This window comes from Pseudorasbora parva, chromosome 5, assembly GCF_024679245.1.
Source record: "Pseudorasbora parva isolate DD20220531a chromosome 5, ASM2467924v1, whole genome shotgun sequence".
NCBI lineage: Eukaryota > Metazoa > Chordata > Actinopteri > Cypriniformes > Gobionidae > Pseudorasbora > Pseudorasbora parva.
The window spans coordinates 41,787,305-41,803,147 of NC_090176.1; the positions used below are offsets into that span (position 1 = coordinate 41,787,305).

At 38.0% G+C, this 15,843-nt stretch overlaps 1 protein-coding gene across 7 annotated transcripts in view; it reads left to right on the forward strand.

The window, feature by feature from the left end:
• Positions 1–15,843, forward strand: part of spegb (striated muscle enriched protein kinase b) — a 108,775-nt gene that overhangs the window by 25,870 nt on the left and 67,062 nt on the right. For 2 of the 7 annotated variants that reach the window (XM_067444357.1, XM_067444358.1), the window contains exon 1: positions 12,251–12,667. The exons of 4 other annotated variants lie outside the window; for them this stretch is intronic. In XM_067444357.1, the coding sequence (XP_067300458.1) occupies positions 12,635–12,667 (33 nt within the window). In that variant the 5' untranslated portion in view covers positions 12,251–12,634. Of the gene's footprint in view, positions 1–12,250; positions 12,668–13,831; positions 13,925–15,843 lie in introns of those variants that run through there. One more of the 7 variants, XM_067444356.1, reaches the window with a different exon arrangement.

Consider the following 15,843-nt stretch of genomic DNA (forward strand, 5'->3'; position numbering starts at 1 on the left):
ACTCAAGTGTTACCAAATCTGTCAGAAGCCATTACTATCCAACCACTTAAAAAACCTCAAAAGCTTATAAAGTAAAAACATAACTCTCTAGTAACTACAGAATACTGAAATAATTCCTTTGGTAGGATGTTGCAACAATTGAGTCTTTTCTATTTAGTCATACTACTTTAGTCATTACAACAGAGGTATCATGTTTTTCACACGACTCATTAATAGTGGGTTTCTATGACCTTCACTTTTGAATTTATTATATATAATGCATTATTAATGTTAATTATACGTCTGTATATAGTAGTTTGTAGTCTTCTGGGTGGTGTGAAAAAAAAGTAGTTATTGATTAACTAATAGTGTACTACCACAGTCAACCAAGCACTATTACTTACTAATTCATTAATTAAGAGTGATACCCTATTATTAATATTGTACTAAATCACCAAAATAGAAATTGGAGGAATAAAATCAAAATGTGCGTGAAATTTTGTGTCAAGGGCAATTGTTTGTTTATAAAAAAATTGTGTTAAAAAGATAGTTCACCCAATAAAATACATACAGTAAAGGTTTGAACACCATTGACTTTCATTGTATTGACTTTTTTGGGTGACCTTTCCTTTAAGTTTCATGGCCAGTAAATCTTACTTTTCCTATCAGCAGCTGTGTCATATACACTGTTTGTGGGTACTTTTTAGAGCAGCTGCCCTATCATCATTGCCATCCAAGATGACTGTGTACTCCGGCTTGCTTGTTGTAAAGGAAAACCATCCACAATCACCACACCATTTCCTTTGCACTCAGCACATTAACCTCCCAGCTTCAGTTACTGTAAGGGATGATTAAGCCAGATTTGCTTCGATCATTTTTTGTTATTGCAGAGTATCTGCGAGGCACAAGCAGGCTGTGAGAGAACCATCTGCTGTGGTTTGTGATTCTGCAGTGGAGAAGAGGATCTTTCTCTTCACGGTGCTCTGTTATGTTGTTCGTTTGAGAGATTTGACTGCGTAAGCGTCAACACCCTCTCGTTTTATTTTCCTCTTTTTTTCCTCCTCCCCAAATCTCACAGTCTTGAAAAAGCACCGTATCATTGTACTACAACTACACTGATAATGTGTAGCTGAGAGGGTGAAAAAAAAGGGGAAATTATTTTTCACCTTAATAAAGTCCTTTTGGGCATGGCATTATGGTAGTGTCAAGCTTGAAAATTTAAAGAAGTAAATGTTTTTGATATTGATGATGATGATGATGATGATGATGATGATGATGATGATGATGATGATGATGATGATGATGATGATGTTTCTCGAGCAACAAATCAAGCATCGTCATCACGGGAAATTGCATTTTAAAATATATTAAAATGGAAAACTAAAATTAAAGTGTAGTAATATTTTGCATTCTTACTGTATTTTTGATCAAATAACGATGAGGGAGTTCTTTAAAAGCAAAAAAATCTTGCCCTCTCATAATTTAGTATCATGGTACATATCAGAGTGCATTGTATATCCAGTATTATGGTACTGCAACAGTAGTTTTTTGTGAGATATCGCTCCATTTTCTTGGTTTCCTCTAATGCCTTTTTAGTGTTATCTCACCCCAGTTACATACACACTCTTCTTGCAGCCTGGCATTTTGCAAGTAAATTTGAGTTCAGAGAGGCAGAAGGATTTTTAACTGCAGATTGTGTGTGAATGGAATTAATAAATTATATTCTGCAGTATGCAGCACCATTGAAGACATGATGGAGTCTGGCTCCATCCTTCATTAGACATGTCTAGGCCAGGACAAGGTTAAATTAAAATCAACATAATTTACACACCCTCATGTTGTTCCAACCACAGTAATATTTTTCTTCTAGAATGTCTAAGCATTTGTTTTATAAATGTATGCCCTTTCAAACCAATGGATCGCATGCCCACTCAGATGCTTCGGAACAATTAATTTTGTTTCATAAAGCAAAGATAAGTAAATAACTTTTATAAATAACTTGATCTTCCTCCTTTAGCATGACTCCCATCACAAGCACACATGTAAATCCACTGCAGAAGTGCCCAGGCCCTGTTATTTATGTGACTTGTTCTTGTTAAATAGAGTCGTTTTGGTTATTACACTGTGCTTGTAGGGCTTCTGGAATTGCTCCACATTTCATTAGATGGTTCCCCGGGGAGAGGGAAATGGGAAGCCCTGCTGATCTAACTGTGGATGTGCAGTGGGGACTTGGTCCCTTATTGGAGGGTCTGACTCCTGGAGGACGACTCGCTACTTGCTTTAATCACTTTTACATAACTCTGACTTGGTATAGTGCACTATTCACATTAAGATAGGAAGCCATTATTTCACTGCCCGCTGGGCGATTGCAGCTATGAGTGAAGAGTTTGCAAGACAGCCTGTCTGGTACTCAAAGTGGCTGTTCTTTGAAAGTGCTAAAATGAGTCATCCTGGAAAACAAACTTGAACGAGATGCAATTACACTACCGTTCTTCCTTCCTTTGGGTCAATGTCACAGTGTTATTCAGGTTATCCTCATAAGAGCATGGATGTCAAGCTAATTATGTGAGGCTTTGTCTTATGATTTACTTTTACTATGGGGTACTATACCACTCAATTTTTTTTATGTTTTTGAAAATGTCTTACGCTCACGAAGGCTGAATTTATTTGACCAAGAATAGTAGGGATGCACGATATTATCGGCACAACATCGGAATCGGCCGATAAACGCTTAAAATATAAAAATCGGCATCGGCCGATATGAAAACATTATGCCGATATGCCTTGCCGATATGATATGGTGTTGATATGCGCCTGCAATAACTCACGTGTGCAAGGAGTGCTACAGCGATAAGACCATGTCAGCACTGCGGTCATTCTTCAAGTGATAACAAGAAAATACATTGCATGTACAGTGATTTATATTGACTGTATTTAAATGCTGCCTTGAATTTCTGAATGCACGTACAGAAGGACATGACCGTCAGCAGCAGATTTGCCACGTTTTCACAACAAAACGAACCCAAAACAAGCCCAATCGCGTCTCCCCACTCTCTAGCGCGTGCGGCAGCCTCCACAGCAGCAGAAGCTCCTCCAGGTCCTAGTGCCCTCCAGCTAGACCGCTATATATTTATACATGTAGTGGAGGCGCTGTTGTTACAGTAATACAATGAAAAGTAGAATACACAAATAAATTGAAGTTACTTCTTGTTCTGAATAAACAAATCAGTAATGATGTCATAAATCACAAGCATGACACTTGTAAATTAAATACTTTTATATACAGTGTATTAATCTGTAATACAATTTTACGAAATGGATGATGAAAAATAATCCAAGGAGCTCTACAATAATTGTAGAATTAAAAGACAGCATCAATGGATGTCATGCCACCCCCACTTCATGTGCACAAACGTTAAATCCAAAAATACAATATTTAGGTTACAGCTGCATCTGGGGTGAAAAATTACTGACTTTATTATTGTTATTTTCAGAGCTTTTAATATACTCTTATCATAAAAATAACTTTATTAACATTTATTTATCTTCAACAAGAATCCTTTTAGTAAGGATACCTCAGAAATCTGAAACCAGAATGAAAAAAAATAGTTTTTGTTCTAAATGGTGTTGTTTCCAAACAAAGGGAAAAAATAAACCTATATCGGCATCGGTATCGGCATCGGCCAAAATGAGCTGAAAAATATCGGCATATCGGATATCGGCAAAAATCCAATATCGTGCATCCCTAAAGAATAGAGTAAAATGTAATATAGTTAAAAATGTATATTTTGAAATATTATTACAATTAATTTTTAATTTTAACATATTTTAAATATAAAAGGAACCTCATTAGTTCTTACGGAAGCTCAGTGGTGTTGCGTAACACACGAGAATGAACCTCATTGGGTGCGTTTACAGACACACCAGCTGATAACGCAAAAATATCAGCTTATTAAAATAATCAGTTTTCCCCATTTACATGCAAACCAGTAAACTGACAATGCAAGTAAACCGCGTTTACATGACTTTATTAATAAACCGGGTTATTTCCTTGTATAGTGACGTCAAAAATAATAATGTCTGTATCTGACTCCGAGTATTCCAGTTGTGCTGTTAAATAAAGCGTGCACCATGTCAGCGGGAGATTTACGGCTCATATTATTCTTTCATGCAGTTAGAGATGCAGCGTTTTGACTGAACCTAGCGTTTCTACTTCTGCTGCATTAGAAAATGAGAAAAGCATCTTTATAATTTTCTGGGTCTTAAAATAGTCTATGTTTGTCATATATGTCCTTATTTCATGCAAAACACTAGCTCGCTCTGTCTGGATGCGTTTCAATCTGCTGTAAGTTTGTGTTTTTGTCAGCACATCCGCACTTCAATAAGCCGACAGAAAGCAGGTTAATGCGTTTATATTCAGCGCGAAATCGAGGTAAGAGGCAAAAAACTAACTGTCCTGACTGGGTTATGCTTACGCCGTTTATGACCTTACTCCGATAAAAGAAAACGGGTTACTGGCGTTTACATGACCATGATCATTGTCGGCTTATTAGGCATAATCGGCCGAAAAGTGAATGTGAAAAAAGAAAAGTGCGTGTAAACGCGGCCGTTTGTTCTCGCACATCAAGCGAACTTGCTTGAGATTTGGTTTTCCACAACTGATGTGTGAGTTTATGAATGTTTATATGTGAATGAAAGCCTAAATTCAATCTGTTTATCATATGAAGCGATCATGTCTCTTTAGAAAATTTGGACTAAACCATTCAATTCATACGGATTAGTTTTACGATCTCTTTATGAACTTTTTGAAGCGTATAGGTGGTAGTTGTGTAGCTGTTTATGGAGAAACAGAAAGCGCTTAAATTTCATCAAAAAGATCTTCATTTGTGTTCCGAAGATGAATGAAAGTCTTACGGGTTTGGAACAACATGAGGGTTGGTAATTCATGAGTTTGCCTGCCTATTCAAATTAGCCTTAAATGTTAATTGTAAACTATCTTGGCTTGCTTGAGCTCAGAATTAAACCACCTCCCATAAAAGTATACTGCACATTGGAAGAAAGAGCGAATTAGATGAAGAGATGGGGAGGAGGGGGGTAGTGATGATTCAGTATCTACTGCTTATATAGTACGCTCGTAATGATGATTGATGGGACTGAATGTTTAAGCTCTTCCCAAACCCTTGGACCTTCATTTATTAACATAATTAATTTTTTTAACACTTTAATTTCTTTAAAACATCAAATTTTGAATGGTAGTGTAGGGGGTGCTTGTATTGTTAAAAAAAAACAAAAAAAAAAAAAAAAACTTAAATTGGAACAATTGGCTTTCAGCTACATGACTCGCGTCTGTAGCACCAGTGAGGTATGTGGGAGTTTTACAGGTGAAAACAACACAAATGTGTGTGTCAGATATGTGACACACCAGTGGAACAGAGCTGAGCCTTGTAATTGTTCTTAAGACCGATCGATGAGATCCATGAAACAAGGAGAAGAGAGCTGTACTGGTCCCTCAGATATTGACCACAGTCTGTCAGAAAGAGAGCAAGGGCTGAAGAGATAGATAAAGGGAGAGACAGAAGAGAGAGACAGAAAATGTGTTTAGAATGAGACTATAGGTCAATTGACAGTCTAGTTTGTAACACTGCTGTTCACATCATTGAAACAAAACAAGCATCTCACATCTGAGGAAAAACAGTTTGAAAATCAACATGAAATGCCATTCTAATTAGGGATGCACCCAGGGCTGGACTGGGGCTAAAATTCGGCTCTGGCATACCAAGCACATCCAGCCCATGAGTTCCCCGTGAATGTTTTTTGCTGGGGTTGGGGCCTTAAATTGGAGTATATAAATAAAACTAGGACAAGGACAAATAATGATAGATATTATAGAATTTGATGCAAATGTAGATAAACTTAGTATTGCTTTTTTTGTCACACAGAAATGCCCTTGGCAGTAAAGCACTGATGATTTTGAGCTAGGATGCAGTAAAGTAAATTTACTTCTTTTAAATGCTATCATCATTTACTCAATCTCGTGTCTTTCCAAACCTGTTAAACACAAGACTTCTGTGAAACACAAAATAAGATGTTTTGAAGAATGTTGGCAACCAAGCCATCTTGGTTAGGCTATCATTTGAATATTGTATGAACAAAAAAACAGACTCTAATTATTTTATTTTATGCTGCACAGAAATAAATTCATTTAGGTTTGGAATGACATACAGGTCAAATGTATCACATTTTTTAATCACATTTTTGGGTTGAACAATCATATTTTTCAAGAGTTAACACATCATTTAAGTAAGACACTGATTTATCTTTCATGAGAATTTCATTAAATCTATTAAAAAAAGTTAAAAGCATTGCCCTTAATTCATGGGATCCAGACTTTAAAACTGTTTTATAGACTGTAGTTTAACTGTAGGCCAGTTTCATTTAAATGTAAGATCATGGTAGTCACAGGGTAAAAAACATAGACTTTAAAAACCTTGCTCCTCATTATATGGTTTCTAAAACTAAAACATATATAATAAACTATTATATTTGTAAGTAAATCAAATGTAAACACCTGTAGAAAATACGAAAACAGCCCTATAAAAGTGATTTATATTCTGCAATATTAATTTAAGTAATATATAACCATTTTTAATAAATGTTTCTTCCAAAACACCATATTTCTTGGCTGTTAGCTGCAATGTAAATCGTGGTTCTGCTTAAGTGAAGCGTTTGTGTGTATTGCCGTTTTCCACTTTACCTCGTCATGAATAGGCTACATGCTCGCGGCTGTTTTCAGCTGATTCACCACAGAACCTGTAATTTTTCCATATCATACGATTGTATAAAACAAAATTCGGAGTCAAAGTGCCGTATAGAGAAGCATTTAAACGCAGCATACGTTTGTCAGCGGCTGCGTTGTGCGGATATTCACCTTTGCAGTTCCATGCGCTCAAATACTAATAAATAAATAAATAGAAAAAAGCGCCTAATATGGAGGGGAGGTTTCTCGCTTTGGCTTGTCAATTCAGAAGACAAACCAATGGCCGCTGTCGCTGCATGTTGTCAGTGAAAAAACAAAAAAAAACACAAACACAACCGGCCCCAAAGTGCGTCGGCCCACCGGGCAAATGCCCGGTATGCCAGATTACCAGTCCAGCCTGGGATGCACCCATTTATCAGAACATTCTGGCAATTTTGATTTTGTTCAATTTGTTTCATCAGTTATCAACCAACTGTGAGCAACATGATTTTACAGTATTTATTAATCTAGGTTAATGTTGATTTATAAATGTACTATTGGGCATGGTTAATTATTATCTATTAATGTTGCATTAACGTTCATTTACACAACTTGAAATGTTGCAAATTAAGTAATATACTCTACCTAAATTTTAAAAAATTGGGTTTGTATACACATTTTTCCCCCCACCTGTAATGTTGAAATGCATCTCTTATGCTTACCAAGGCTGCATTTATTTGAAATCAGTGTTAAAAAAACATTGTGATACTTCATATTTTTGTGGGATTTCTTTGATGAATAGAAAGTTAAACAACAACATTTACTTGATACAACTTCATACATTATAAATGTCTTACACTCTTAAAAATAAAGCTTTTTGAATGGTTCTTTGCCAAGGTGTATGGTTCCATGAAGAACCTTTAATATCCAAAGAACCTTTCTATTGCACAAAACGTTCTTTGTAGTGCAAAAAGTTTCTTTAGACTATAAAATGGTTAGAAAAAAAATGGTTCTTTAAAGAACCCTTCACAAAACGGTTCTTTGGGGAACCAAAGTTCTTCCTGGCACCTTTATTTTTAAGGGTGTTCTTTTGATCAATTTAATGCATCCTCGCTGAATGAAGATATTATTTCACTTGAAAAAAAAAACATGCTGGCCCAAAACTTTTGAAAACAAATATATGTCTATCCTGTAAAACTTTGTTCCTTATAATGTTAACAATCTAAACCTAAGTTAGTGTTATTAATGATTGTATGAGCACTAAATGATGGTAGTTAATTTAAATATTACATTCACAATTTGATATGCAATATTGGCTAATACAGATAAAAAATACATCTAATATTGCATCCCAATTTTAACCCATTTTACTTTTGTTATCTCATGGAAAGTGAGTGGTTAAAATGGGAAGGAAAAATGAGAGGGATTTGTGATATCAGATGAAAATGAATGTTGTTTGAGGCAGTTTAATAAGGAATGTGTCTTGTGAATATATAAACAGGGCCAATTTTGGCTACAAAAGAATTGTTTTATTACTGATCAAAAAACTAATAAACATGGCTGTGAACAAGCTGTTTTTCAGTGATATGTAGCTTTTATATGTGGATAATGTGTTTTTGTGCACCCAATTCTGAGCTCAGTATAGTCTGTTGGTAATTATAATCATATTGGCATAACATGCAGTGCATTAGAACAAAAAGACCCAGGTGTGGACAATACTACAGGAATAAAAGAAAGTAACCATCCACCTGGGTCATTATAGACACAAGCAGTGACAGCTAATGAGAACGAATAAGGGAATGTCTGGGGTGTGTGGCTCTCTCACAACCCCCTTGATGTTCTCCCTCAGCAGGCGTTGGTCTGTATAATGAGAGCACTTTGGCTATGAAAAAGGGCAATCCATTTCAATGGCCACATAAACCACAATCTGTTTCACAATGTCTTTTTGAGCGTGTTTTTGTTGTACGACATGCACTTTCTGCAGTACTGGTAGTAGAGTTATGGATCGTGTGCTTTTGTGAAATTAAAGCGCTCAAAATCAATATGCCTCCCTGACCCCCTTTGCTATCGTCGCAGGTGCAAGACTAATTCATGATTTCATTATGCAAATCTAAAGCTGCACATGATTGCCTCAGTGTTCTCATTAAAGATATTTGATTTTTGTCCATGGGATGCAAATTCTAATAAACCATTTAATAAACTTAAATACACCAATTAATTAGATTTTGAACCGTTGGAGAGGGAAATGAGAGGAATGTTTAGACACATTCAGCTATAGGGCTCTGCTGCATGATGATATTCTATGCAACAATATGAGTACTGATATATCATTTATACCAAGATAGATGTCTTCCTGAAGCTATTAGTTGGAAGGACTGCTTTAGTCGATATTTATAGGTCAGAGGAATAAATGTGTAATAATGTCAAATACAGAGAATGACATGTCCAGACCAAGTCAAGATCAGGACTGATTTGCTGTGTATTTATTTATTTATGTATTTATTTATTGTAAATAGTGTAAGGTAAGTTTGCATAGATGCTTGCATAGAGGCAGGTATGCTGTGTTCTATGCCAGTGGTACACTCTAAAAAAACGGTGCTATATTGTACTAAAAGGTTTTTTTTTGGCTTGTAATCATAGGGGAACCACTTCAAGTGGTGTATAGCACCAAATCTGGGTGATTCAGTGGTTCTTCAGTGGTTCTTCACCAGTTCTTTGGGATGACTGAAGTGCTATATCACTGTTACCATATACAGAACCTGTTAAGCCCCTGTATGGTTCTTCAGTGGTGTCCAAAGAAAGTACAAAGTACACCACTGCTGTACAAATACATTTTCAAGCCCCTTTAAAGGTCCCATTCTTCGCGTGTTTTCGAAGCTTTGATTATGTTTACAGTGTGCAATATAACATGAGTTCATGTTTCGCGTGTAAAAAAAACAGTATTTTTCACACAATTGACTTATCTGTACAGCGCTGTTTTCTCTGTCCTAAAAACGGCCTGATGATTTCCTTGTTCTATGAAGTCCCTCCTTCAGAAATACGTAACGAGTTCTGATTGGGCCAGCGCTTCCCGTGTTGTGATTGGACAGCAGCTTAGCGCACTTTGCCCGGAAAGGTCCTGCCTCTTACCATAACGGGGAGATGCAAGCGCTGAATGCGCGCTCTTCTCCACGTGGGAGAGCAACAAGACCACGGCCCCTATATTGCATGTTCTTGTGGGCGGAGGGTTAGTCAACAAACGGTTCTAGTGACGTCATTACATCCCTACACTGCTGTTGTCCAAACCGGCCGTTCGCTGTAGGCTTTGAAAGGGAACTTCTGTTAAATAAAATATCTCGCTTGGCATTGAACTTTGAGCATTATAATTTTACAGGTATTATTTATGCTCTAACAGCAACATTACACACTAACTAAAGTTTGAAAGATGGAATCGCGAAGAACGGGACCTTTAAAGGTTCTTTACACACCAAATAACTACTTTTGGTGCCGTTTAGCACCATTATTGAGGAAGAAATAAAATGCGATATGGCACCTCTTATGGGTTCTACATAGCACCATTTGACAAAGGTGCTATAGAGCACCTTTATAGATATGGTGCTATTTGGCACCAAAAGTGGTTCCCTAGAGTTAGGGACCGGTGTGGTGGTGTGGGTCAGTTTAAAGGACAACTCCGGCGAATTTTTAAGTTTATCTTGATCGTTATATCTTTGTGAGTACAGTCTATAGAATTTTTTTTTGCCGGAGTTGTCCTTTAAGGCCACATAATATAAAGTGGGTCCACCTTTTTTTATGTCTTCAACATGAACCTATAATTTGATGTACAATTAGCACTGAGATGGGAATGAAAAGTGCATTTAATAAAATCTATTATTTATTATTACTGTGATAAGTCATGGAATGAGTCATTTTTAGGGCTGCACCAAAATTACGGCCTCCAAAAATTATCCCCCCAAAAATGGTATTTTTGTTTTTTTGCTGCCGTACCCTTAGTGTCAGTGTCCAACACTCAGGTTTCACTCTTGCTCCACTCAATATTCCGCTCTATGCACATGCACTTAGCTCAGTGGCTCAAATAACATGCCGACATATTTCTATGCAGCGTCTTATGCATGACGCAACGTTCAAATTAAAATCAGTTAACTTACATTTTTACCCCCATTCCACTACCTGCGCCTTACGTTTTTTAAAAGAAAAAGTTACTTTTCAATAAAAGAGTGCTGGTTTTATTTGATTGGTTTGTTTAAAATTCAGTATGATTAAAGTTATTGATTTTCATTAACAAGTTGAATATTAATACAATTATAGTACAAAAGCCTAGCCTGACAAGCCAGACCCACATCAAGATGTTTGGTCTGGAAACTCACCATAGACAGGGCTCAATCCGAGGGGCGGGATAAATGGTTGTCTTTCAAACTCCCTCTGCACGCGATAGGATAGAGCTACACCAACCAGAGCAACGAAGGTGAAACAGAGCTCGTTAAACTTTTGCCGTATCCGGTCGGCAAAACTCTGAACACATCTTCCCTTTTTAAGAATGACTTCAGTGCCGTTCTTTGTTCTTTTCTCAGAGAAAAGCTTAACTCCAAGTCTTCCAGAGTCGCGGTCAAAGCTGATTCGAATGACCGCCGTTCGCCAGATTCTGTGTTTACTAGAAGCACGCAAACGCAACTCAGCCGTCTTCATTATGGCCCCGCCCACCGACTCTATACACGACGTAATTGGCCTGACAAGAGTTTGGCGTTTACAGCTCAGAAGGGTATTGAGAGTTGCTAGACGACACTCGCGGGCAGATTAGATTTGCTGCCGCTAGGGTGCGTCTAGATTTCTAGGCTAACAAAAGCCCATTTCAAATAAGAAATAAATAATTTTTAAAAAGCATTTTCTGTCTCGGTTTTCAGCCAAGCACACCCAGATTTTTCATTTTATAAGATTTTGCTCATGCCACCCACCTGTACCTTGGGGGCAAAGAAGGCGAGGAGACAAAAATGTGTATTTTTAAAATGTGCCAATGGTGGGTTGCAAAAAAGGCACCATCGACTGGAGGCTGCTCTGACGTCACAGACATTGATCCTGAATACGAAACGAAGGCAGTGGGTGAGGAGACTCCCGACTGAAGCTGCTGCTGGGCAGGAGAGACACGTTCAGTGTCGGTGCATAACAGAATGGGAAAAGTGCGGGGGGGAAAAAGGGGGGAAAATCAAAACGGGACATGAAAATAGATTTGCCAACTGGCATCCCTCAGTGCAAGACTATAGGACTGAATCATTCGCTCTCTCTCTCACTCATTCTCTCTCTTTTTCCTTTCCTCTCTCTTTTTGTCTTCTCCCCTCCCTTCCCCCGAAACGGTGCAGGCTAGTGGTTTCTCTCCCTTTCTCTCTCCTGCTCGCTCGCTCTTTGCTTACCTCTCCACACACACACAATATTTTGCTCGCTGCTGCTGGCTGGGTTTATTATTCTGTGCTCTTATTGGTCAACTCGATGGTTTAGAGCCAGCTCTGATTATTTGCCTCTGGGAATTCTGAAGCACTGAGGGGGTGTCGACTACTGAGGTTCATTTTTTCTCGAATGTTTTTTTTTATTATAGTATTAGTTCGAGCTGCCGCCTAAGCTTAAAGAACAGCGGCGTAATATCTGCAGCGGAACAACTTCATTATACAAAAATGAGTTTTTAGGGAGAATGCACGGAAAAATCAAGTTTTTGAGAAAGAACTTTTGTTCTCCGAGAAATTACAGCAGGTGATTCACCAGTCAGTTGGGTACGTTTCCTTTCTTAAGTGGCTTTTTCAGCAGTCCAAGCTGGATTCGGATCATGCGACCGATACGATCAGGTCACCACCGGGTCTGACCGTGAATCCCCAGCTCCCAGAGAACGTCACTCCAACCTCGGTTAAGCGCAAAAGACCAGGATTACTCCAAGCCATGAAGAAAATCTGGTCCAAGAAACGCTTTCAGGTGAGTTGTTGCATGTCTTATTGCTCTTGCCTTGCATGTTGACTCATAACTGGCTGGGAGTTTGAGTTTGACCCATATGTGTGGGCTTTGTCATTCAGTGAGCTCCGTCTGAGGGAGGCTTGACCCAATTCCCTCCTTTAGGGCTGTTAGCGCTCATTCGCACTCCTGCGCCCCACCCTTTTCTTGTAAACAAACGGAACCCATCTGGCTAATTGCATGAGGATGATTGCAGCTGAATAGGTGACTGTCCACAGCTCATTAAACTCTATTGTATTCTGATGCATTCTGGTTCAGGCTAGGAACCGGACAAAGATGACAGCCCCCTTGGTACTTTGCTGTCTTTTAAAGGGGTTCTCAGTGGGTCGGAAATCCAAGATAATGTTTATTATAGAAAAGTTTTATATTGAAACCAGCACTGGATAATGCCATGACTCGTATTGTTACATCTTGCACCACTACAGAAGACATATGGCAAGTCAGCATGTAGGTTGTTTTCTTGTCCAAGTGCAATAAAACAGAAATGCTTGCAGCAGCACCTGATTTTTCCCTGATGCATATTTCTAGGGATCTGTAAGATCGTAAATTTGACTACCTCACACTTCACTGCATTAACAGAGTTGAAATATGATGTAAAAATCTCCCTTTTATTTAATACACGCAGTACTGCAGCTAAACAGCATCACATCAGCAGACCTTTATTGCACTCCAGAACTAGATGTCTGTTGAAATTCTTCTCCCAAGATATTGCTGTGCAGTTGCTAAGGTGCTTTTAGTGTGTTCCTAGGTGGTTGCTAGGGGCTACTCACTGGTCCAAGTTAAAAGAGCTCACCACTACAAATCTTACGATATTCAAATGATATTCTGTTTCGTTGTTGTCCGTCAGGTTATAAAATAAACCCTCATGTTGATCCAATAATGCATTCTTCTTTGGAACACAAAATATTATATATTTTTTTTTTTTTAAAAGTCAATGAAAGTCATTGGGGTCCAGTGTTCTTTGTATTCTTTACAAAAAGAAATGCATACAGTTTTGAACAACATTAGAGTGGGTACATGACAGTTTTCATTTTTAGGTGAACTATCCCTTTAAATAGCAAAATGTAATATTTAGGTTTGTTTGGCTTGGATATGATCAATCTTTTGTGGTGTTTTCTCTATATATAGACGGTCAGGTCAAAATGCGAACCATGTCCCCCTCCCTGGATGGCACATGAAGCGAAAATGAGCAATCTGCACACCATCACTTTGCCATTGGCTGTAAGTGCGCAAGAGCGTCCTTCTTTTGACAATAAGTCATTGTGACATTTTACAGGTGAGAGAAGGTGAGAGCAGGACGAGCTCTTACCTCTTCCTCTCAGGCTGATAGGAGTCCTTGTGAAGATGAAAGAAAAAGTGGGTGTGAAGGAGAGGAGAGGGGGATGGGTAAAAGAAAAGGATAATTGGATCTTAGTCGGCAGTCGGAGACAAGCGGGTGGATGGGGCAGAGATGTAGCTTAGAGACCAGACAGATACCGAACAGGTGGCTGAGTCATAGTTTCAGATGTAGGCTAAATGGTAGTTTTATTTTCTATCCTGTCATGTGAATAATATGTCATTTTATTTCATTCCCCCATTTAATGTGTTTTAGGGAGACAGGATATCCCATTGCTATTAGCAAAAGAACTAAAGATAACTAGATTCACATTTCCTGAAGGATATATCGGATATATATTCTAATGTGTTTTAATCTAGACCCTTAGACATGACATTAAGCCTGCCTCAGTTTTCTTAAAAGTCTGTCTGTCTGTAAATTGACTGACTGGATAGAGATGAAGCAAGGCAGTTGGATTTGGTTTCAGACAGTTATAGTCACTGGGCAGTGTAAAGGTGGCTATAAATTATTAAATGTGTGCATTCTTTATATCTTGAGTTTTTAGTCTTATTTGTGTAACTTACTTTACTTTACTTACTTTAGTCACACTTGAACAACCTAACCATACAAGTTCTACATTTAGTTAATTAATAATCAGTATTTATTTCTATAATTACACTGTAACAAGGACACCCTAAAATAGTGTAACCAGATGGTTTTGTTCACACTGAATGTGAAAATACTGCACGACAAGGCAAAATAAATCACATATTCTGTGCTCTCTTGCAACACACTGCAGCGTACAACTTACACTATCAAAAACTGCAATAATTCAATTCCGTTTATTTTTAAAGCACATTTACTAACAGCAACAAGGCTGACCAAAGTGTTATACAATACAAAATAAAAAGACCATAAGATAGATAGATAAAAGGATCAAAGGAGAAAAAAAACAAGGCAACAATCTATTAAAAGCAAATGAAAAGAGATGTTTTAAGACTAGATTTGAATGCAGATAGGGTAGAAGTTGCCCTAATGTGGTTTGGAAGGCTGTTCCATAAAGTGGGACAAGCCATAAAAAAACTATTACCCTAGTACTTTAAGCGAGTTCTTCGAATTTGGAGTAAGTTTTGGTCTTCAGACCTTAGGTTTCATGAGGGATTATAGGGTTGGAGTAAATTAGACAGATAGCTGGCAACCAATGTAGATCTTTCAGAAGGGGAGTGGCGTTTGTACATATTTTACATCCTTTCAGAAGTCGTGCTGCTGCATTTTGAACCACTTGTAAACGATAAATGTGAGACTTTGATATACCATAATAGATGGCGTTGCAATAATCCAGCCAAATCGTAATAAAAGCATGGATTGTAACTTCCAGAGACTTCTCGGATAGAAACGGCTTAATTTTAGCAAGCAAGCGGAGATGAAAGATTGAAGATAATGAAGATAAATCTTGTTACTTCCTGGAGAAACAAGTCCAAAAACAACCCAAAGGAAGCATATAAGGGCCCCTGTTTTAACGATCTAAGTGCAGATCAGCATGTCGCAGGTGCACTTATGCCGTGTCCGAATCCACTCTTGCTAGTTTAACGACGGAAAAACCGGAATGCGTGGCAGACACATAGTCCTTAAGGGTTGTACCTAGTCTCTTAATGAGTCATGGGTGTGCTTTGGGTGTAACGTGCAATAAACCAATCAGAGTCTCATCTCCCATTTCCCAGTTGCACTCACAACATGGCGGAATTTGCGACGGGAAAGATTGAACCCTCAAATATACCTTTGTGTCTTATCTACTCCTAAAGGGTGCATATTAGCCTGAAATATT